The sequence below is a fragment of the Sceloporus occidentalis genome, unplaced genomic scaffold (genome assembly GCF_023333645.1).
Source record: "Sceloporus occidentalis isolate IW3139 unplaced genomic scaffold, rSceOcc1.0.p SCAF_1, whole genome shotgun sequence".
Taxonomy (NCBI): Eukaryota; Metazoa; Chordata; class Lepidosauria; order Squamata; family Phrynosomatidae; genus Sceloporus; species Sceloporus occidentalis.
In genome coordinates, this window is record NW_028316981.1 from 149,329,899 (window position 1) to 149,347,615 (window position 17,717).

Below are 17,717 nucleotides of genomic sequence, written 5' to 3' on the forward strand. Positions count from 1 at the left end.
AGGCAATTTCATGGGGCTCTGAATCTGCAAGGCAGAGTATGATTGAGAAGCAGGGGTAGGCAACCTTTTTGAGCCGGGGGCCGGGTTGCTGTCCCTCAGATAACTGGGGGGCCAAAGCCAAAAAATAAATAATTAAATATTTTTTTTTAAAAAAAATTAAATATATAAATAAACCAGGACAAATGTAGGACAAAATTTTCAAATGGAAGACACTTTTTTTTAAAAAAAATGGAGGACATGTGAAAAAAATTTGCTGATTTTTTACAAAATGTTAATATAAATGCATGTTTCTGAGGCTTCTATAGACAATTGCCCCCCAAAGGCCCCAGTGGCAATCGGCAGCAGGACCAGGCTGGGGCCGGTCCCAAGGCCTTGCCGGGCCGCATCCGGCCTGCGGGCCACAGGTTGCCTACCCCTGTTGAGAAGCATCAGCATCTTTATCTAATTTATTCATAAGGAGAGCATGCTGGATGCTCATGGGGCCAGTCATATCGTATAGCCATTCTTCTTTGGTGTCCACCCAAGCTTCAATTTGCTGTCCCAATACTATTTTCAAGAGCTCTTTCTAGTCAGTTAAGGAAAATGAAGATTCTAGGCTTCTTCTTAAGGCTGTTGACATAGACTTTTTGACATGCATATCTATAATGTCGTGCTGCATCTTAAAACATTTGGCTGTTCTCTTAGGAGAGGAAGGCAAAGTTCCGCTGCATTGGTGATTTGCCTCAGCCTTCAGTTGTTTACTAAAACTCCAGATGGAACTTTTCTTCTTTGGGTGACAAATGAAAGTCTTGCATCAACAAGCAAAATACAGCACTTTTAAGACAGCCACTCTTAAGTCTTTGACAGACAAGCCGATTCACTGCCTACTTGCTATTAAAACCAGACTTGTTTACATCCCCAAGGCACAGTGAGGCAAGAAATAAGCTACGATCAACAAGTTTGATGCAGATATGCGTCCCTCAGTAGCAGTAGGGCCAACTTTTTTAATTTCCTGATTGAAGTGAAGGGTTACCTCCCCTTAACCAAGGCAAGGTACAGGAAAATTAATTAGATACAAAAGGGGGGGGGGGGTTGGAATCCAGTAATGCCCTGGATGTTTTACTCTTGAATTCTACAGTCCTTCTTATAGATCAGAATGATCCTGAGATCATTTTACTTCGGGGGGGGGGGGGGGATTCAATGACTATTCATAATGTGTTCAATAATGTTAGTTGGCTGCTACAGATGGTACCTGGAACCACTGTAGCTATATATTAGGAATACTTCACACATTGTATGCTGGCAAATCTGGCACATGTATACCTGTCAGAGAACTGTGGCCAACTCCAACTCTCAGGTGAGTGGACCTGTGAAATCTATCTTTAACAAAACCTTTGTGATATTTATACATCATATAATTTGCATAGAGAATATATTCAATCATGATGCAGATCTAAACAGAATTTTATGACCAGGCCCCTCGTGTTTTATTCCAATGGGAAATGTACTTAAACTAGATCAGTAACAATTTGTTGTACTTATATCGATCCACCCATTGACTGGATAGGGTTGTTCTTCTAATAAGGGCAGGATGATGCATGTATTTGAGAGCCAACGTGACCAAGTGGTTAGAGTGCTAAATGAGGATTCTAAAAGAACAATATTTGAATCCTCATTCAGCCATGGAAACCCACTGGGAGATTGTAGACAAGTCACACTCAGCCTCAAAATAAGGCAATTCCAAACTCCCCTGAACAAATCTTGCCAGGAAAACTCTGTGATAAGCTCACTTTAGGCAGCATAAGTTGGATAGGACTTGAAGGCATCCAATGATAAATGTTTTTGTTGCTATTTGTATTTACCGCTCTGGATCAAACCTGGAAGCAAGGAATTCCTGGAATCATTTGGAAGCAAGGAATGCCAGGCTTGCCCTATTCCCAAAGCACAATTCTGTCTCAGTATGGCAACCAACAAACCAGTACAATGTCTTGTGCATGTTTCAGTTTCTCCATCCCATATCATCTGAGGTAGTAGAATGTGAATGTTTTCAACTGGGAAGATTTACACATATGTGTTCGGGAGACCCATTAAGGGCCCCTTTGAGAGGGAATATTTAGCATTCCAAATGACAACATGGGGAATGCTGAAATTCTTCCAAACAGTGAGCTAAACCAGCCAACTTGATACAAATTCTGCCATCATCTCAAATTTATAGAGGTCTGTGGTAGTTCAGCTGGTTTGGGGGCTATGTCATTCCCAGGTATTGCCTTTGCTAGCCATATCAATGCCCACCCTGAATGATCAATCTTTGACGTAAAGTACAGAACTCCCTTACCAGCCTATGGCTCCACACACCATCCTCAGAGTCAGATCCTTCTCAGTGCTATCTTCATTGCTTACAGGGCTCAACAATTTTGTTTCTAGGTGCACCTTACTTTACAACAGGGATATGGCAAAAAGTAAAACTAGGAACAGCAGCAGGCAAAATGATGTTTCTAGTAAGTGGCAACATACTTAGCAGTGGACATTTTTATGCCTTGGTAATGAAAGAAATGTTTGTTCTATTCTTGAAGGCTAGTATAGTAGATTTTAAGAGACAGTTGTTAAAACTTCCATGTCAATGCAAGCTATCTTAACCAAAGACAAATGAATCTACTGCTTGCAAATGCACTGACCTGTCCTTCTACCTAAAGTAAAACAAAAGTTATTTCAAACCACTATTGAACAGCAACATGTGTTGTGCTTCTGAGCTAAGCGTCATCATATACTGTAAACATAATGCACTTGTAAATTGCAATATTATTTATTAAAAAGGCATCTTTATTATAAATACATTTTAAATGTAGCAGTAAAATACATTTTGTGTTACCATTAATCTTTAAAAATAAAGAGTGCACCAAGACAATCATTACACTTGAAGATAGATACTGTAAGACCCCAATCCTTAATGCAGTTTACAAGGAATCACAAAGGTCATCGAAACAATTTAAAAGCACCTTCTGGATTTAGCAATCTGGACCATGAGTAGACAAGTTAATTCAGTTTCACTGGTGAATGGGTTAGATCACTCTTGGTGCTTTGCAACTCTTCTGAGCTACATTCAGGAGTTTCTGCTAATCCTAGAAGTATTGACTTTAATATATAAGGCCATTTTTTTTCCTAAAAATAACCCATGGTATTCTTTTGGACATGACAATTTCATTTATGTTAATAAGGATGTATTCTTGTCCCTGAACGAATGAGATTTTAGAGATTTGTATACTAACTTGACCATTTTTACTGACTTCTAATTTTATTAATAGAACCACACAACATTACAGGTGCTTTTCACCACACAATCATATGCAGATCTTCGTTCAAGTTGTTCCTTCTCACCCATAGTTCACAGTTAGAAGCGCTTGTGTCTCATTCAAATGAACGTGGTTTACCTTTTTGCATAATTCAACAATGGGGCCATACACTGCAAATCCAACCTTTCCACTTTTTCCTGGCTAGAGCAACAGTTTGTGGGTGGCAGAATTTGGCTTTGGCAGCAAAAACAGTAGGTAGAGTGAACTTCAGGACTTGTTACTAAAGACAAATTATAAGGACAAAGCGCAGGTTATTTAGAAAGCAGGGTGCTACAACAAATAGGATGGAAGATCAACCATGGAGCTTAATAATATATATGAGGAGAAGTGACAAAAATACACAGGAAACATAAGCAATTCCATTGTAAAAATGTGGGATCACTTCCAGATTGACATTTTAAGGTTAGTTGTGCTGATACAGCACTTGAAAACAGACCATTTTTACTAACTTCTAATTTTATTAATAGATCCACACAACATTAAAGGTGAATTTCACCACACAATCATATGTAGATCTTAGTTCACGTTGTTCCTTCTAACCCATAGTTCACAGTTACAAGCACAACTCAATACTTACAATTCTAATGGGGATGAGCCCTCCAAATCCAGGAATCAACATGATCTGTCTATGTGGCAACTCACAAGCCAATCTCACTTTTGTGGTAGTTTCTCTCACATACCAAATTCAGAATTAAGTTATGGTGGAACCTGCCATCTGGATAGACACAATACTTTGTAGAAGTACTTCTGCAGTTTTAAGAAATATGGCATCTACATCCAAATTTGCACCCAGTCTTTTGGGTCTATGTTAAGCAGGCACACACCCTCAAAAGTTTTGTTCTCATTTTTGTGCTCAGACCTCAACACATGACTACCTGCAGAAATATGGATGAAGCTTCTAGTGAGTGTACAAGTTGGTGGGAGATGTATAAAGGCACCATTTGCATAAAGTGCTAGGGCCTATATATGCTTCAACCACAACTTGTCTCTTTTGAGCCACAACAGTAGTGCAAATCACAATGGCCATGTGCATAGCACCCACATGGCACCTCCCCTGATCTATGCTAGGTAGCTAAATTCTTTAGCAACTCTGTACTTGCCCACAGGTGATCACATTAAATCCTGCTGATTGTTGAAATTGGGGCACAGTCTTGTAAATTAGCAACTACAGTTTTCAAATGGCTTTTATATAAGAACTGTAGGGACAGCCTAATGGTAAAATATTGGCTTCCAATGGCAGACTCTAGTATGGACATTTTTTTATCTGTCTCCAATGTCCATAGGCCATTAAAATTAGTTCCATTTTAACAAAGGCTGACACCAGAGGTAGAACAAATATTAGTGGGTAGATCACTAAGAGTTTATTACATTTAATACTAGGTAAAAATACCCATGATGTATTGTGGCAAAATAAAAAAATTGCCTGTTAGAATACCCCAGGACAGATGAAAATGACATGTTCCACAAAGCAAAAAAGGGCTATTTAAAAAAACCCAACAATAATAGATTTATGGTTATCATGTGTTGTCTGAGTATCAGAAGAATAAAAAATGTATTTCCACATCAGAGACTAGCAATGGCCACTATCAAATATATATGGATAGATGAACAGGTAGTACACATGAATAGATAGTGCAAAAGCAAGATAGACAAATAACCTGACACAATGACTAATAAAATAAAACTGGAAGGATTCTGCATGAGAATAGAAATGCAGTGCCCAACTAGAGGGAAAGACCTGTATGAATGGGAACATTTGTACAGGTACCATATGAATAGGACACAAATGCTGATTCAAAATTCATGTTACCACTCAAATCTATCCTTACTTGTTTATCAATTCTAATTAATTTAAAGCTGGATCCTAACAGAAACCAATGTTGTATAATGATGGATCGACAGTCAAGTGACTCTATTAATGCTATAGTGCTGTGCCAATTAACAAAGTTTTTCACATATATCAAATGCATATACATTTTGTGATGAATACACTACTAGATTCAGAACTGTTAGCACAAATTGTCACAAATTCACATTTTATTTATTTAGTTAAAGCTACTTGGGGCTTTCATGACCAGAATTTATAGCAACGCAATGCTTGGGGTATAAGACTACAAATAAAACCCACTTTTCCCAAGTGTGCCTTGTCTAGTTCACAACTGTTGACTAAATGATGCAACACACACAGTACACTTACTAAGAATCAGATGTTGACCAACATTTCCAGCCACACTGCCTCCCTACTCATAAGGTCTGGAGAGTGGGGAATTGTGATTTTCAGTTTTTAGCGCAATAAGACAGAGTAGCTAAGAAATCCAGTACTGAGTAAAATATGAAATGGGGAAAAAAGACAGAAAAAAGTCATGGCTAGGGGTGCTGCAAAACTGCATTTTCCACTTTGTTTTGGTAAAATGATCAAAGGGGAAAGCAAATGTTGAAGGAGAAGATGTATGCAGTTGAGTCTCACAACCATTATTTTTTTCTGGAATATTTCAGATGTGCCATCAGTAAAGTTCTTACAGAGGCACAGTTATATTAATATATTTTCTTAGAGTAAATTTTTGGGATACACAAAACATCAAAATATCACTGGGGATGTTGTGCCATTTTTCACTGGCTTTGTCTCTGCCACAGACTCTGAGCCTCTTAAAATCTAGGGCCATTTCTTATACAACAATTCTTATATAATATCAAGAAGCCTTTATGTGTGTCCCTGTCCCCTTCCCTCTACTCCCAATATGTGCAAGCTGCACCACTGGACTATAGCTCATCTCAGTGACAGCCAGTACAGCCAATGATCATGTTAAGTGGGATCTGTAGTCCCAAAGACCTGAACAGCAGCATGTTGGGGAAGGCTGCATTAAGTGATGATCTACCATATACATATACACGATCTGAGAACAGGACTGCCAATATACAGGTAAGGGTGTTTCTGTACTTGCTTATTTGCTGGAGATAATTGCAAAAGATTACACCATTTGGGATGTCCTTCATGAAGAACATGAGACATATGGTGAGCACTTAATGTGAAGACCATCAGTCATTCAAGCAAATCTTGAACTAGGGTTCTCAATCACTGGCAAACACAGAGCAGTGGCATCTTATGTGGGGAGCAGGATGTTGGTTGATTGAAATAAAGTAGGTGGCAGGATTATATTGATAAGGTCTAGTCAGGTGAGCCAAGGGAGGTTAGCATTACTAGCAAACTAGTACACAGTTACTGGGCAAGGAAAAAGAGGTAGAAAAAAAATCAGGCGTGGAGAATCCAGTACGTACCCAACACCATAGTACAATTAAATGAGGTCCACAAGTTAAATTGTCCTAGCATTAGGATCCATCCAGTTTTCAAGATTCATGTCACAGTAAGCAGAATTTCTCAATTACATCATTCTGGAATTTAAAAAACTGAATGGTCCCTGCAAAACAAATCCTTCAGCTACAAGGAAAAAAAAATACTTATTCTACCTAAGATATTAATTTTAAGGACAACCAACATGGTTCACAAGTCAAAGACAAAATAGTCTTTTCTTTCAAATATTACTGACTCTGAGCAAGTTATGCCTTCTAGATTCAGTAATGTATCCTAGAACTGTCTTTAAATGCAGTGATATATGACATACATGGTTGTTCCCATGACAATGGTATATTTTGTTCCTGAAAACATGAAATGAAATAAAGATGGAAAATCTTACTACTTTTGAGGAGAGGTGAGAGGGGAAATTAAAAATTATAGTATAAAACTGGAATAAATAGGATCCACATTTCTCAGTATGTAATAGTTCTATCAACTGGGTTGTAAATATGAAATTAGAATTATTATTTTACAGTAATTGGCAACACATAATGCCTTTATTAACTAAACAATCCACTGAAGATAGTATTTTCACCATGACAGAAATCAATGAGAATGTTGTGATTTGTTTTTAAGAATTTTTTTTCTCCAGTGTAAACAGCAGTCTGAGACAAGGCAACAGAATTCCTGTAAGGTCTAGTGTGAAAAAGAGAAACAGCCTGCTGCAATGATGTGGAGTTTTTCTGCACATGCAAAGCCAATTCTTTTCTTTCTTTCTGAAGCTGCCAATATACTAATATTTTTAGAGAAAAACATATTTTAAAATCAACCTATGAACTCCACAATATGTCTGTTTAAATCCACCATGGACTGAAGGTGATAACATCTTCCTCATATTACTGAAACCCTGCTTGAATTGCTGGATCCTGAAAAGTTAATGATTATTCCAAATAGAGACATATGCACCTGACCTAACTCACTGATGAAGTAAAAGCACTCAGACACACTTAAACAACTATAGTAAAGGGAGTGGGGGGAAAAAGAGGGACAATGTGCTTTAATGTTTTCAGAAAGTTGTTTCTGCACTGAAAATACCATTGTATGGCAGTTTAAATGTAATGGAATTTGATATGAATACTATTCATCAACTAACCCACAGAATGAAATCAATGAACTATCAATGTATAATAGTTTAATTTTTAAATAATGTGATCATTGTCTAAAATCATAAGATTATATAGATGTGTGATTTTGAAATCCTTAAAGTTAGAATTCAGCAAGTGCATCTGAGCTCTAACTACCGTCATCCTACTTTTGTACATGTCACTAACATCTTTTTCATGTGCCCACATAAAGAGGACCAGAACTGCATTCCTGCCATAGGTTAGGTGTAGACAGGTCTCACTATCTTCAGTAGAATTTGCTAGTACGAAATCAGAAGAAGCATTTCAGATCAGACCTTTAGGAAATGACAATCAGAAATAGATTCACTAATTTCAGAGGACTCAGTAAGAATGTTTTTATCAGGCCATTATCTGGTTACTGGTGACAGCAAGGTTACTAACAACAGCAACAAGAACTCTACTAAAAATGTAGGGGACTTGGCTTTTAACTCTTCCTCATCTGACATCACATGCTCAAATTGTAAGCAAAACTAAGCAGGGCTTTATCTTTATGCTTTGTTTGGTTGTTATGCTGCACTTCTGAACCATGTCCTCTATAGTCATGAAACATTGCAATGTGCTAAATCCATAGGCAAATTTTTTTACAGAAAAACCACTGAAAATCCTGAATTATTTGAAATCAAGAAGAAAAATGACATTGATTTCAGCCAAACTGAGATTTTCACAATTTACAAAACACAAATGGAATAAATGGATTGTAACAAGAGCAGATATCAGATTGAATACAGCAGCAAAGTACAGTAGCTCAGTAAGAGGCTGTGGATAGATCTCAATGGTTTCAAAGCAGTGAGGAGAACAAATGATACTACCTTTTAAAATATTACTCGTGTCTTACAATGGGAAATTAAAATAAATAAATTGGTGATAAAAATTAATGTCCCCTATCAAAGAGATATTTTCAAGTGTAAAAGAGGACAAATGCCTCTGTAGAAGCTATAAAAGATACATCCCTTACTTCAAAAGTATGAACAGTGTACAAGACCACAACCTGAAAGGTAAACATTACCGTATTTTCCCCCCAAAATTTTCTTACATATTGCTGTATAATTCTTTATAGATTTCAATATATAGTGGTAAAAGACCAGGATTGTGGAAAACCTTAGCAGAACATACAAAGATAAAAACAACCATGTAGGAGCACATTTCCTTTGCCCTCCCTCCCCCACAATGTTACTCCCCCAAAATTTGGATTAATTTGGATACAGCTTTGACAAACATAAAAATCTTCTTTAATGATGTTCCTCAAACAAAACAATTAGCAAAATATTTGAATATCTGTGTATAATGTCACATTTAATGTAAACATCAAATAATATACCAAAAGGATACTAGGGAGAGGGAGAACTTAAAATGGCACAATTCTTTATACCACTAAAGAAGCCAAAGGGGGAGAAACCAGATTACAAGCATTTACACATGCATAGTTGGGAGCGGGACCCAAATATTTTACTAAATTCACTCAATTTTTTTAAAATAGTTATTAAACTACAAAGCACCCAAAATAACAAAAAAAGGTTTTTAATTTCATGATTTTTGTTTATAAACCTATCAATTTCATCTTCCCAACAAGCTAAAATTAGCAGCTTGTCCCAAAAATAAGATGTGTAGGGTGTGTTTCTTTCCTTTTAAAAAATTGACCACTGCTTTTCTGTTTGATTCTGAAGTGTTAACAGTGGCATATGGGTCTGCAAAGAAGGTCTTCACTTTATCCTACAGTCAAGGAGATTACTATACCACATCATACAGGTTCTAAAACTATAAAAGTCTTAGAATGCAGCATCCCTTCACAGAAAGCTGATAAAAGTGAAAGTAATTAGAAGATGCTGCATCTTTATTTAAAAAAAATAAACAATTTAAGCAGACATAACATACATTTGTACATTGACTGGCCATTTCTGGTACAGAAACCCAGCACATTATGCTAAATGTTATTGAATAAATGTAAATGCTACTTACATTTCTTTTTAAATACAATTTAGACAACTTTTTAATTTTTTTAATATATTTTTATAGTTGCACAGTCAACTTTTCAGCTGCTAGTTTAATGCAACACATATATAGTTACATAATTTTTTTAGTATGTGTTTTTCTAGGGATTTTTTTTTCCAAACTTCTGACCCACATCAAAAAGGAAAAAAAAGATAATGGAATATAACTTAAAAAGGTTAGATTCAAGTCTAGCAGCAAAGCAATTAAAACAAGGTATATTTACTAATATAAACAAAGACAAATGGTGGCAACTGCAGGTGAAGCCCCAACTATTTTAAATCTACAGACACAAATAGAAACTAAAATTTCTCTACAAAAATATTCTGATTATTTAAAATAGGAGTAAAAGCCATTGCTACCTGATGAACTACCTAGACTAAGTTCCTGAAACAAAGACAAAGGATCGCTATTCTTTTTTGCCTGCTCAGGAGGGGCTTTGGGCTTTGGGGGAGCCCTCAGAGCACTTGCGTAGGACATGGCAGGCTTGTTAACACCAGCACTTGGCTGGCTGTTGCTGTTGGACTCAGCTATCTGCTTGTTGGGCATGAGGGGAGGGAACTGGCCAAGATGTTGGAGCACATTGTAATTAAAAGAACTGGACAACTGGATGTTTTCAACCTTCAGCTGTTCCTCGGGGGATTTGGCAGTCTTCAATGGAACTAGAAAGAAGAAGAAGGGAAAAAAAGCAGGAAACTATATTTACTCAATTATCAGAACAGAAGCAAGTCCAAGTTGGTGAGAAAGATATTCAGGTTCACCTTCCCCAAACTTTAAGAGTGAAGTAGGACACTGTCTGCAAATAACATAAAATAATGAATTTTTTTCTTCACATTTCAGTACCTCACTATGAACAATGTCTCAGAGGACAAATCAGTAGTGAGACTTTGGGGGACACTTCTACTTGAATTAGGGAGCTTAAATCCTTGTACATACAAGTGTATACACATGGGCAACTTTAGATCCTAGGTTATAATCAATTTGACTTTGACTTGATTATCCTGAACAAATCCAACTGCAGCTTTGGGTGCAGATCTCCACTCTGAAGCAGGGAAACTAGTATCCACATACACACAGCAAATGCAACCAACAGTAAGGGATTTGGGGAGTCATAGTCCAACAAAATCTGGAGAGATACAATTTCCCTACCCTTGCACTGAAGTCTCTTGTAAGACTGTATATGGCATACATGAGGCTGGAAAATGAAGCTGCTACTGGTAAAGGAAGCCTCTACATGAGCGCTAAGTATTTACAGTTTTTGAATGTCAGTTTCTTTGTGAATACAGGAAGTTCAAGAGCAAGAAATTTCCAGAGACAAGCATACATGATTCACTCAGCCTGTCTTTAGTAGCAGCAACTTTTAAGAGGAAGATAGTCAGTACTTGAAGGAAGTGCATTTTGTAGGATTTCACTTGGAATTTCACCTACTGGTTTCAAGGGCCTTATTTTTTTCTCATGGGATAGTTTTTTTTTTTTTAACCTTTAGTTGAAATATCACCCCTGTGAATCTGGAAAATCTGGGACTCATCTGGATTTTACAGTAAGTGTAGACAAGCCCAAAGAAACAGAGTTTGAAATGAAGGAAAGAATTTTTAGATTTGGAAATTTTGTTTGGTTTTTTTCATACATTTTGCAATTAAAGTGGATTTTAAGAAAAGGGGAGAAAGACTGGCTTTTTATGGAAAGCGAAGTTTCTAAATAATAACAGTAATTATTATTATTATTATTATTATTATTATTATTATTATTTCTTTCCTCCCTTACCCACCAACAAACTATTTAAGCAAATTAATTTAAACTCATTAACACAGGGCACATTAAAATTATCCAACATAAAATTAAAAATATACCAGTTCAAATTCATAGTTTAACATTGACTGAACAGGCCTGCTGGAAGAGATGGGTCTTAAATACCATTATAAATCCAGACAGCATGTTTAGCTCTTGAAACTCTCTGAGAGAGTGAACAGGAGAAGTCAAACAGTGAAGGCGCTTGTGTTATGTTTAACGCAAAGTCCAGAGGGCTGGCTTTTTAAGTTTCAAAATTTCATTAAACAGAAGAATACATTCCATCCAGGAGATGAAGCCAATTAACTAAAAGGAGATTTGGTAGGATATTTATTTGATGAATGGCTTTCTGTAGAAACATAACATGGAGCTTGACCTAATGGATGACAGCACTGAAGACAGAGATCTGGAGAATCAAATAGGAGATGAAGGAGACCCAGAAGAGCATTTGAATTATCCCACCAGGGAGAGTATTGAGGGCACTGATTCTGATTCAGAGAAGAATATGGAGATACTGATGGAGGGGAAGATTGTAGGGAGAGGATCTTAGGAACTCTAGTGAAGGGGATAAATGAATATAAAAAGGGTAAAATATTTGTTTTTTATGGAAAGATTTGTCACTCTCAGAATGTTTGTGGAGTTTTGAATACTGCTTAAAGTGTGTGTGTGTGTGTGTGGAAATATGGATAGAAACCAAGTGTGAGATTAAGAGTGCAGAATTGTGAAAATAAGATTTGATTATTTTGCTTCAAGATATTAATATGGGCATTAAGAGGAATGCTTTCTTATTCTAAGGAAACTGGTTGTTACAATGAAATGGGTGGATTTATGGATATGGGGTTGGGGAGAATATAAATATAGTGGGCCTTTGGTATTTGCTGGGCTTTGGTTCCAGGACTCCCCATAGATACCAAAATCAGTGGTTGCTCAGATTCCATTAAATATAATGCTGTAGTAAAATGGCATCCCTAACATAAAATAACAAAATCAAGGTTCGCTTTTTGGGTATTTAGAAAATATTTTCATTCTGTGAATAGTTGAATCCATAGATAAAGAATCATCCATAGATACTGAGGGCTGTCTGTAAAAGGATGAGTTATATGTATAAAAAGATGAATACAGTGCGTCCTCGCCTTACGCGGGGGATCCGTTCCGGATCCCTCCGCGTAAGGCGAATTCCACCTATGCTCGAGCCCCATTGGAAACAATGGGGCTCGTGCGCGGTGGCGCGGGTGCACGCGGCGCGCAATGGGCGTGCGCGCCCATTCAATTGAATGGGACGCGCTGCCCCTTCCGCCCCGCGCGCGCCGCGGCTTGAGCGCGTGTGCTCAAGGCCGCGTATGGCGTGGGCGCACTGTATTGGAGTGCACAGAAAATTATAGATTAACTTCTGTTTGTACTGCAGAAAGAGAACATTGTTGATAGTATAGATGACTGTTAAATAAGAGACTGAAGAAGTTAAGGTCTTTAGCTTAATTCCAGTAGATATAGCTAAACAACAAAGTGATACGCTTTTATAATAACTTAAGTTAGTGAAGGATTAATTAGTGTAAGGTTCCTAAGAATATTTATTAATAATGTTAAAGGATTTATAGAAATATTTTACTGATTTTCTGTAGGATATAAATGTAAGATTAAATTAATGATTATTAACAAATATACATTACAGAAAAACAATAGATGATTTATTGGATTAGAGAAGCATCAAGGGCTTACATATAGAATAGTACAGGTTTATATATCACTTTGGAGAAGACTGGAAGTCACTTTTATATTTTCTATCTCTTTACTTTATTTTTTTTCTTTTCCTTTTTGTATATTTTTTCATTTTGACTTTTATAGTCTTAAAGTTGTGTTTTACTTATCTGAGAAATGCAATAAAACTTTTTTTAAAACTGTGGATCATTACCTAGTTTACTCTTGAGATACACATTTTTTAAAAAGTCTCAATAAATGCCAGCTTATTTTGTTAAAAGAATAATCACAGGGTATTATATTTGTAATACACAATTGGCCTAAAAGATAAAACATCTGTAAATGCTGCATATTGTATAATAAAAGTAGACTAATCTGTCACACCAAGTATGGCAAAGACAACAAAAGCAAGTACAACTTACCTAACAGTTCTCTTGGTTGGCCTGCTCTATTGGATCCATTACATGGAATGTTCTGATATGGGGCTGATGAAGTGGAGTTTACCCACATTTCGGGTGATGAATAATTGAAAGAGGATGGGTTACTATGGTCCTGAAGCTCTTTACACTGTCCAAGGCCCTCTTGAGGAGTATTTAAATCTTCAGAACAAGCCTGGGCTGAACTAGATGAAATTCTTCTTTGGTACAATGGCCTGCCTGGTCCTCTTGGTTCATACTGTATAGAAGAACAAAACAGATGAGAAAAGGGGTCAACTGCAGGCTGTGTTTATCAAAAAACATGTTTTGTTGTTGTTTTGATCTCCATGACATTTCCCTTGGGAAATGCCTTTTGGAACAATTGCTGTGCCAGTACAATACCAAGCAGATGTCCTAAGTTCAAATATTTAATGGACATAGGACTAAAGCATTGCTAAATGACAATTTCAGACTCAAATTCTTTTCATACAACCTCTTTCTACCTTTCCCCTGGAAAGGTCCTCTTACTTTCTGATTTCTCACTTTGTCTTCCAGTTATACTACCAATCTTCCTTCCCTGCTACAACTTTCCCCTGGAGTGCAATTATATGAAGTAGTAAGCCAGTGGTATATTTGTTCTATGTCTATGGCAGATTTGGCTGAACCATATTGGTTTAATTCATCCCTTGAAAATAATGTCTAGGTAGCACATTGCACACAATCAAATTAAGCTTATTATTTTCTTTCCACTTCAAGGCTTTCTGCTATTCTTTTGTTTTACAAAAGAAAGATGAAAAAGGAAACAAATGGAATACAGATGAAATAGGAAAGTTGGGTTCAGAAACCATCATGATTGGAGAGAACATTAAGCACCACATTTGGGGAGGGGTGTGCATCCTGTAAAAGGAAACACTAAATATCTAATAATGTAAGTATTATTAATGGCTAGCAATAATACATTTTAATGACTTGCAGATCAATATTTGATAAATAAAACTAGAAAGTTACACACACACACACATGCACACACGCTCTATTTTAGATTTCCCTTAAAAGAAGATCTGTTGATAAAGCATTATTAGTTTCAGATTCCTCTCAATTGAGTATGCATCTAAAATTCCTGGGCCATTATTTTTATTAACCGCTTTGATCGTCCACGGAAAAGCAGTATACAAATAAATCCTATTATTATTATTATTATTATTATTATTATTATTATTACTTTAAAATTGTATTAATCCACAGGGAACTAACATGGATCCAACCCAATGAGTTGCAGCCAGTGTCCACTAAATGGAAGAAAAGTAATATTTGACTTATAATTTCTATTTCATCTAAGCCCTATCTGAGAAATCCATTAAAAGCATGAACAAATATTTAACTCCCATCAAGATGGATCAATCTAACATGCACTGATTGTTTGGGTATTTCCCTGATCCCATGAAAATTCCAGTTAATCTAAGAGAACAAAAATGCCCCACGTCTACAAGGGTATTGATATAAAATGAAGTGTATACTACAGTACCCAAACAGCTATCGCCAGAAATAGTAAGTTCACATAAAGCAAAGTGTTTGTTTTGAGTAGTCAACAGTCTCCCTATCTACAAAATGCAATAAAGATAATGTCTGTATCCTAAAATGGTACCTCTATCCTTTCCAACTGAAAAACAACAACAACAACAACAACCACCAAAATGCTTGTTGTGAACACATCCCAACAGGAAACAGGCATAAACCCAAAAGGAAAGCAGCTATTTTCATTTATTTGCAAGTAGGCCTAGTACTAAAGGTATCCCACAAACATAACTTCAGCTCAGAAATGGCAAAGGGCTCCCACATTCTACTTTTCTCTTTCCATGCCTTGGATATTCACATTTGTTACAAATTCCAGTGTATGGGAAGAAATCACTTGAGTTGGGTTTGGCTCTTTACTGCCTGGTAGAATGAGATTTGTAAAAAACAAACAAAAACAAAACAAAACCAAAAGACCTCTCTCCTGCAATGAAGAATTTAAACTTTAGTGGTATTAAAAAAGCAACAACTGAAGAGCTATTCAATTAATTTCTGATCAAAGGTCTGAGTGTTTATGGGTGCAAAGGCATTTAACATTATCAAAGTGTTATTTTATAAGCTCTTCAGTTTTGGTCCTAACATACTGTATGCAAAAACTGTTTAAATATAAATTATATCATCAACACTTCACTAAAATGTTATTGAAAGAGAGAGTAGGGAAGCAGGAGAAAAGGCCTGACTTTTCTACTTGATATGCAGCATGTTCATGTCTAAGTGAGTGAAGCAACAGCAATAAAAAGCACATTAGCATTTTACAGATTTTTAAAAAAGTTTCTAATTCAGTGCCAAGTACTGGTAGTCTGAATCTGTATGAGGTTCCTGCAGACAAAGCAAGAAAGGAAATTTTCAACAATTCCTTCTTCTCCTGAATTACCTTACTCTGTATTCCAGTTGATCACTACCACCCCAACTCTATAGCAGTGTTACTCAAAGTAGTGGTCTCTGAACCAGTGGCAGTCCCTGGAGAGTTCCTAGGAAAGAAAGAATCGTAGCCAATGGACGTAAAAATTGTGCTGGGGGAAAAAATAACTTTCTATTCCTCACATCAGATAGCCTGAGAAACACTGGTCTAGAGCATATTCTTGGCAGGAGCATGTCAAAAGAAAAAAGGGACAGGAAATTGATGAAATTGATCTTCCTGCATTCACTGGTAAGAATATTTCAGGCACTGGGAAGAAAGACAGAATTCCAGCCATAATATTGAAACCACTACTTCGTAAGAGATTTTAGTGAACAGAACAGTGAGATTCTGGACTAAGGGACAAACCTGATGAGGTCTTTACCCCAGAGGAGAACCTGCCATTGATGTCAATGGTAACTTTCCTCATTGGGCAAATCAAAGTGAGCAGAGGGAAGGAAGACACTGGTACTAATGGCAATATCGGTGGATGGGGAAGGGGTTCATAAGGACAGCAGTGCAGGGAAGAAAGGATTAAAATCATGCTCCCTGCACTGAGACCCCAATCTTGATCCCCACATAGCTTTTACTTTTAAAATAAGAATAAGACATCTTAGTTGCAGAAAGAGGCAAGGCATCTTAGATGCATTTTTAATGATATATAAGCTTATACTATATCATTTACTGTCACCCTTAACAAGTTAAGCATTGTAAGGTACAGTACTTTGTAAGTTACAAAAGGTTTGTCTTAATATTCCATGCAATTCCAGCTATTTAAAGAACACTTTAAACACTTATTCTGTAAAAACAAAACAAAAAACACATGGAGTTGTTTAAATATAACCTCGGGTTAGAAAGAATATATTTCCAGACCTCTGCAAAAAAATGGAAAATTATGTATCCATCTAGGATGACTCAAAATATGCTAGGGGAAAAGAAAAATGGAAGTAGTTTTACAAATATCTCTCAGCTGATAAGTAATGCTGCAACTGTTTTCATGGAAATTCAAGAAACTGAAACCTATACAGTTACATAAAATCTGAAAAGCTAGCACTGATACAGCTAGTTGTCTGAATGTCATCTGAGAGCATCATACTTAAAACATGAGATGTGCAAATATTTTTTTCAAAAGTATTTTCTTTGTAAACTACAGTTGGCACTTTTTATACACTGATTTTTTAAATACACAGATTCAAGCATCCATGGTTTGAAAATGTTCAAAAAAAGTATAAATTTCAAATATCAAACCTTGATTTTCCATTTTTATAAAGGACACAATTTTGCTATGTAATTATATTTAATGGGACTTGTTATACACAGGGGATCTTGGAACCAAACCCCAGCGTATAACAAGGATCCACTGTATGTGAGATCTTTACTCTAACCTGTTATAATAAGTTGGGATGTGACTAAAAGCCTACAGTTACCAAGTATTGTAATGGATTAAGCAACTAGGATTCTAGGGTTGGAGGATTCTTATACATTTCTACAGACCTATTTTGCCAAGAGCTTCTTTAGTATTCTCATTTATTAAACATTCTATACACATGTAGAGAA

At 36.4% G+C, this 17,717-nt stretch overlaps 1 protein-coding gene across 3 annotated transcripts in view; it reads right to left on the minus strand.

Annotated features, from left to right (window-relative positions):
* Positions 1–2,778: 2,778 nt before the first annotated feature.
* The window catches only part of HELZ (helicase with zinc finger), a 183,029-nt gene continuing 168,090 nt past the window's right edge, over positions 2,779–17,717 (minus strand). For all 3 annotated transcript variants that reach the window (XM_089540895.1, XM_089540888.1, XM_089540904.1), the window contains 2 exons: positions 13,697–13,949; positions 2,779–10,453 (listed from right to left, as the gene is read on the minus strand). In XM_089540895.1, coding sequence (XP_089397021.1) covers positions 10,122–10,453; positions 13,697–13,949 — 585 coding nt within the window. In that variant the 3' untranslated portion in view covers positions 2,779–10,121. The remainder of the gene's footprint in view (positions 10,454–13,696; positions 13,950–17,717) is intronic.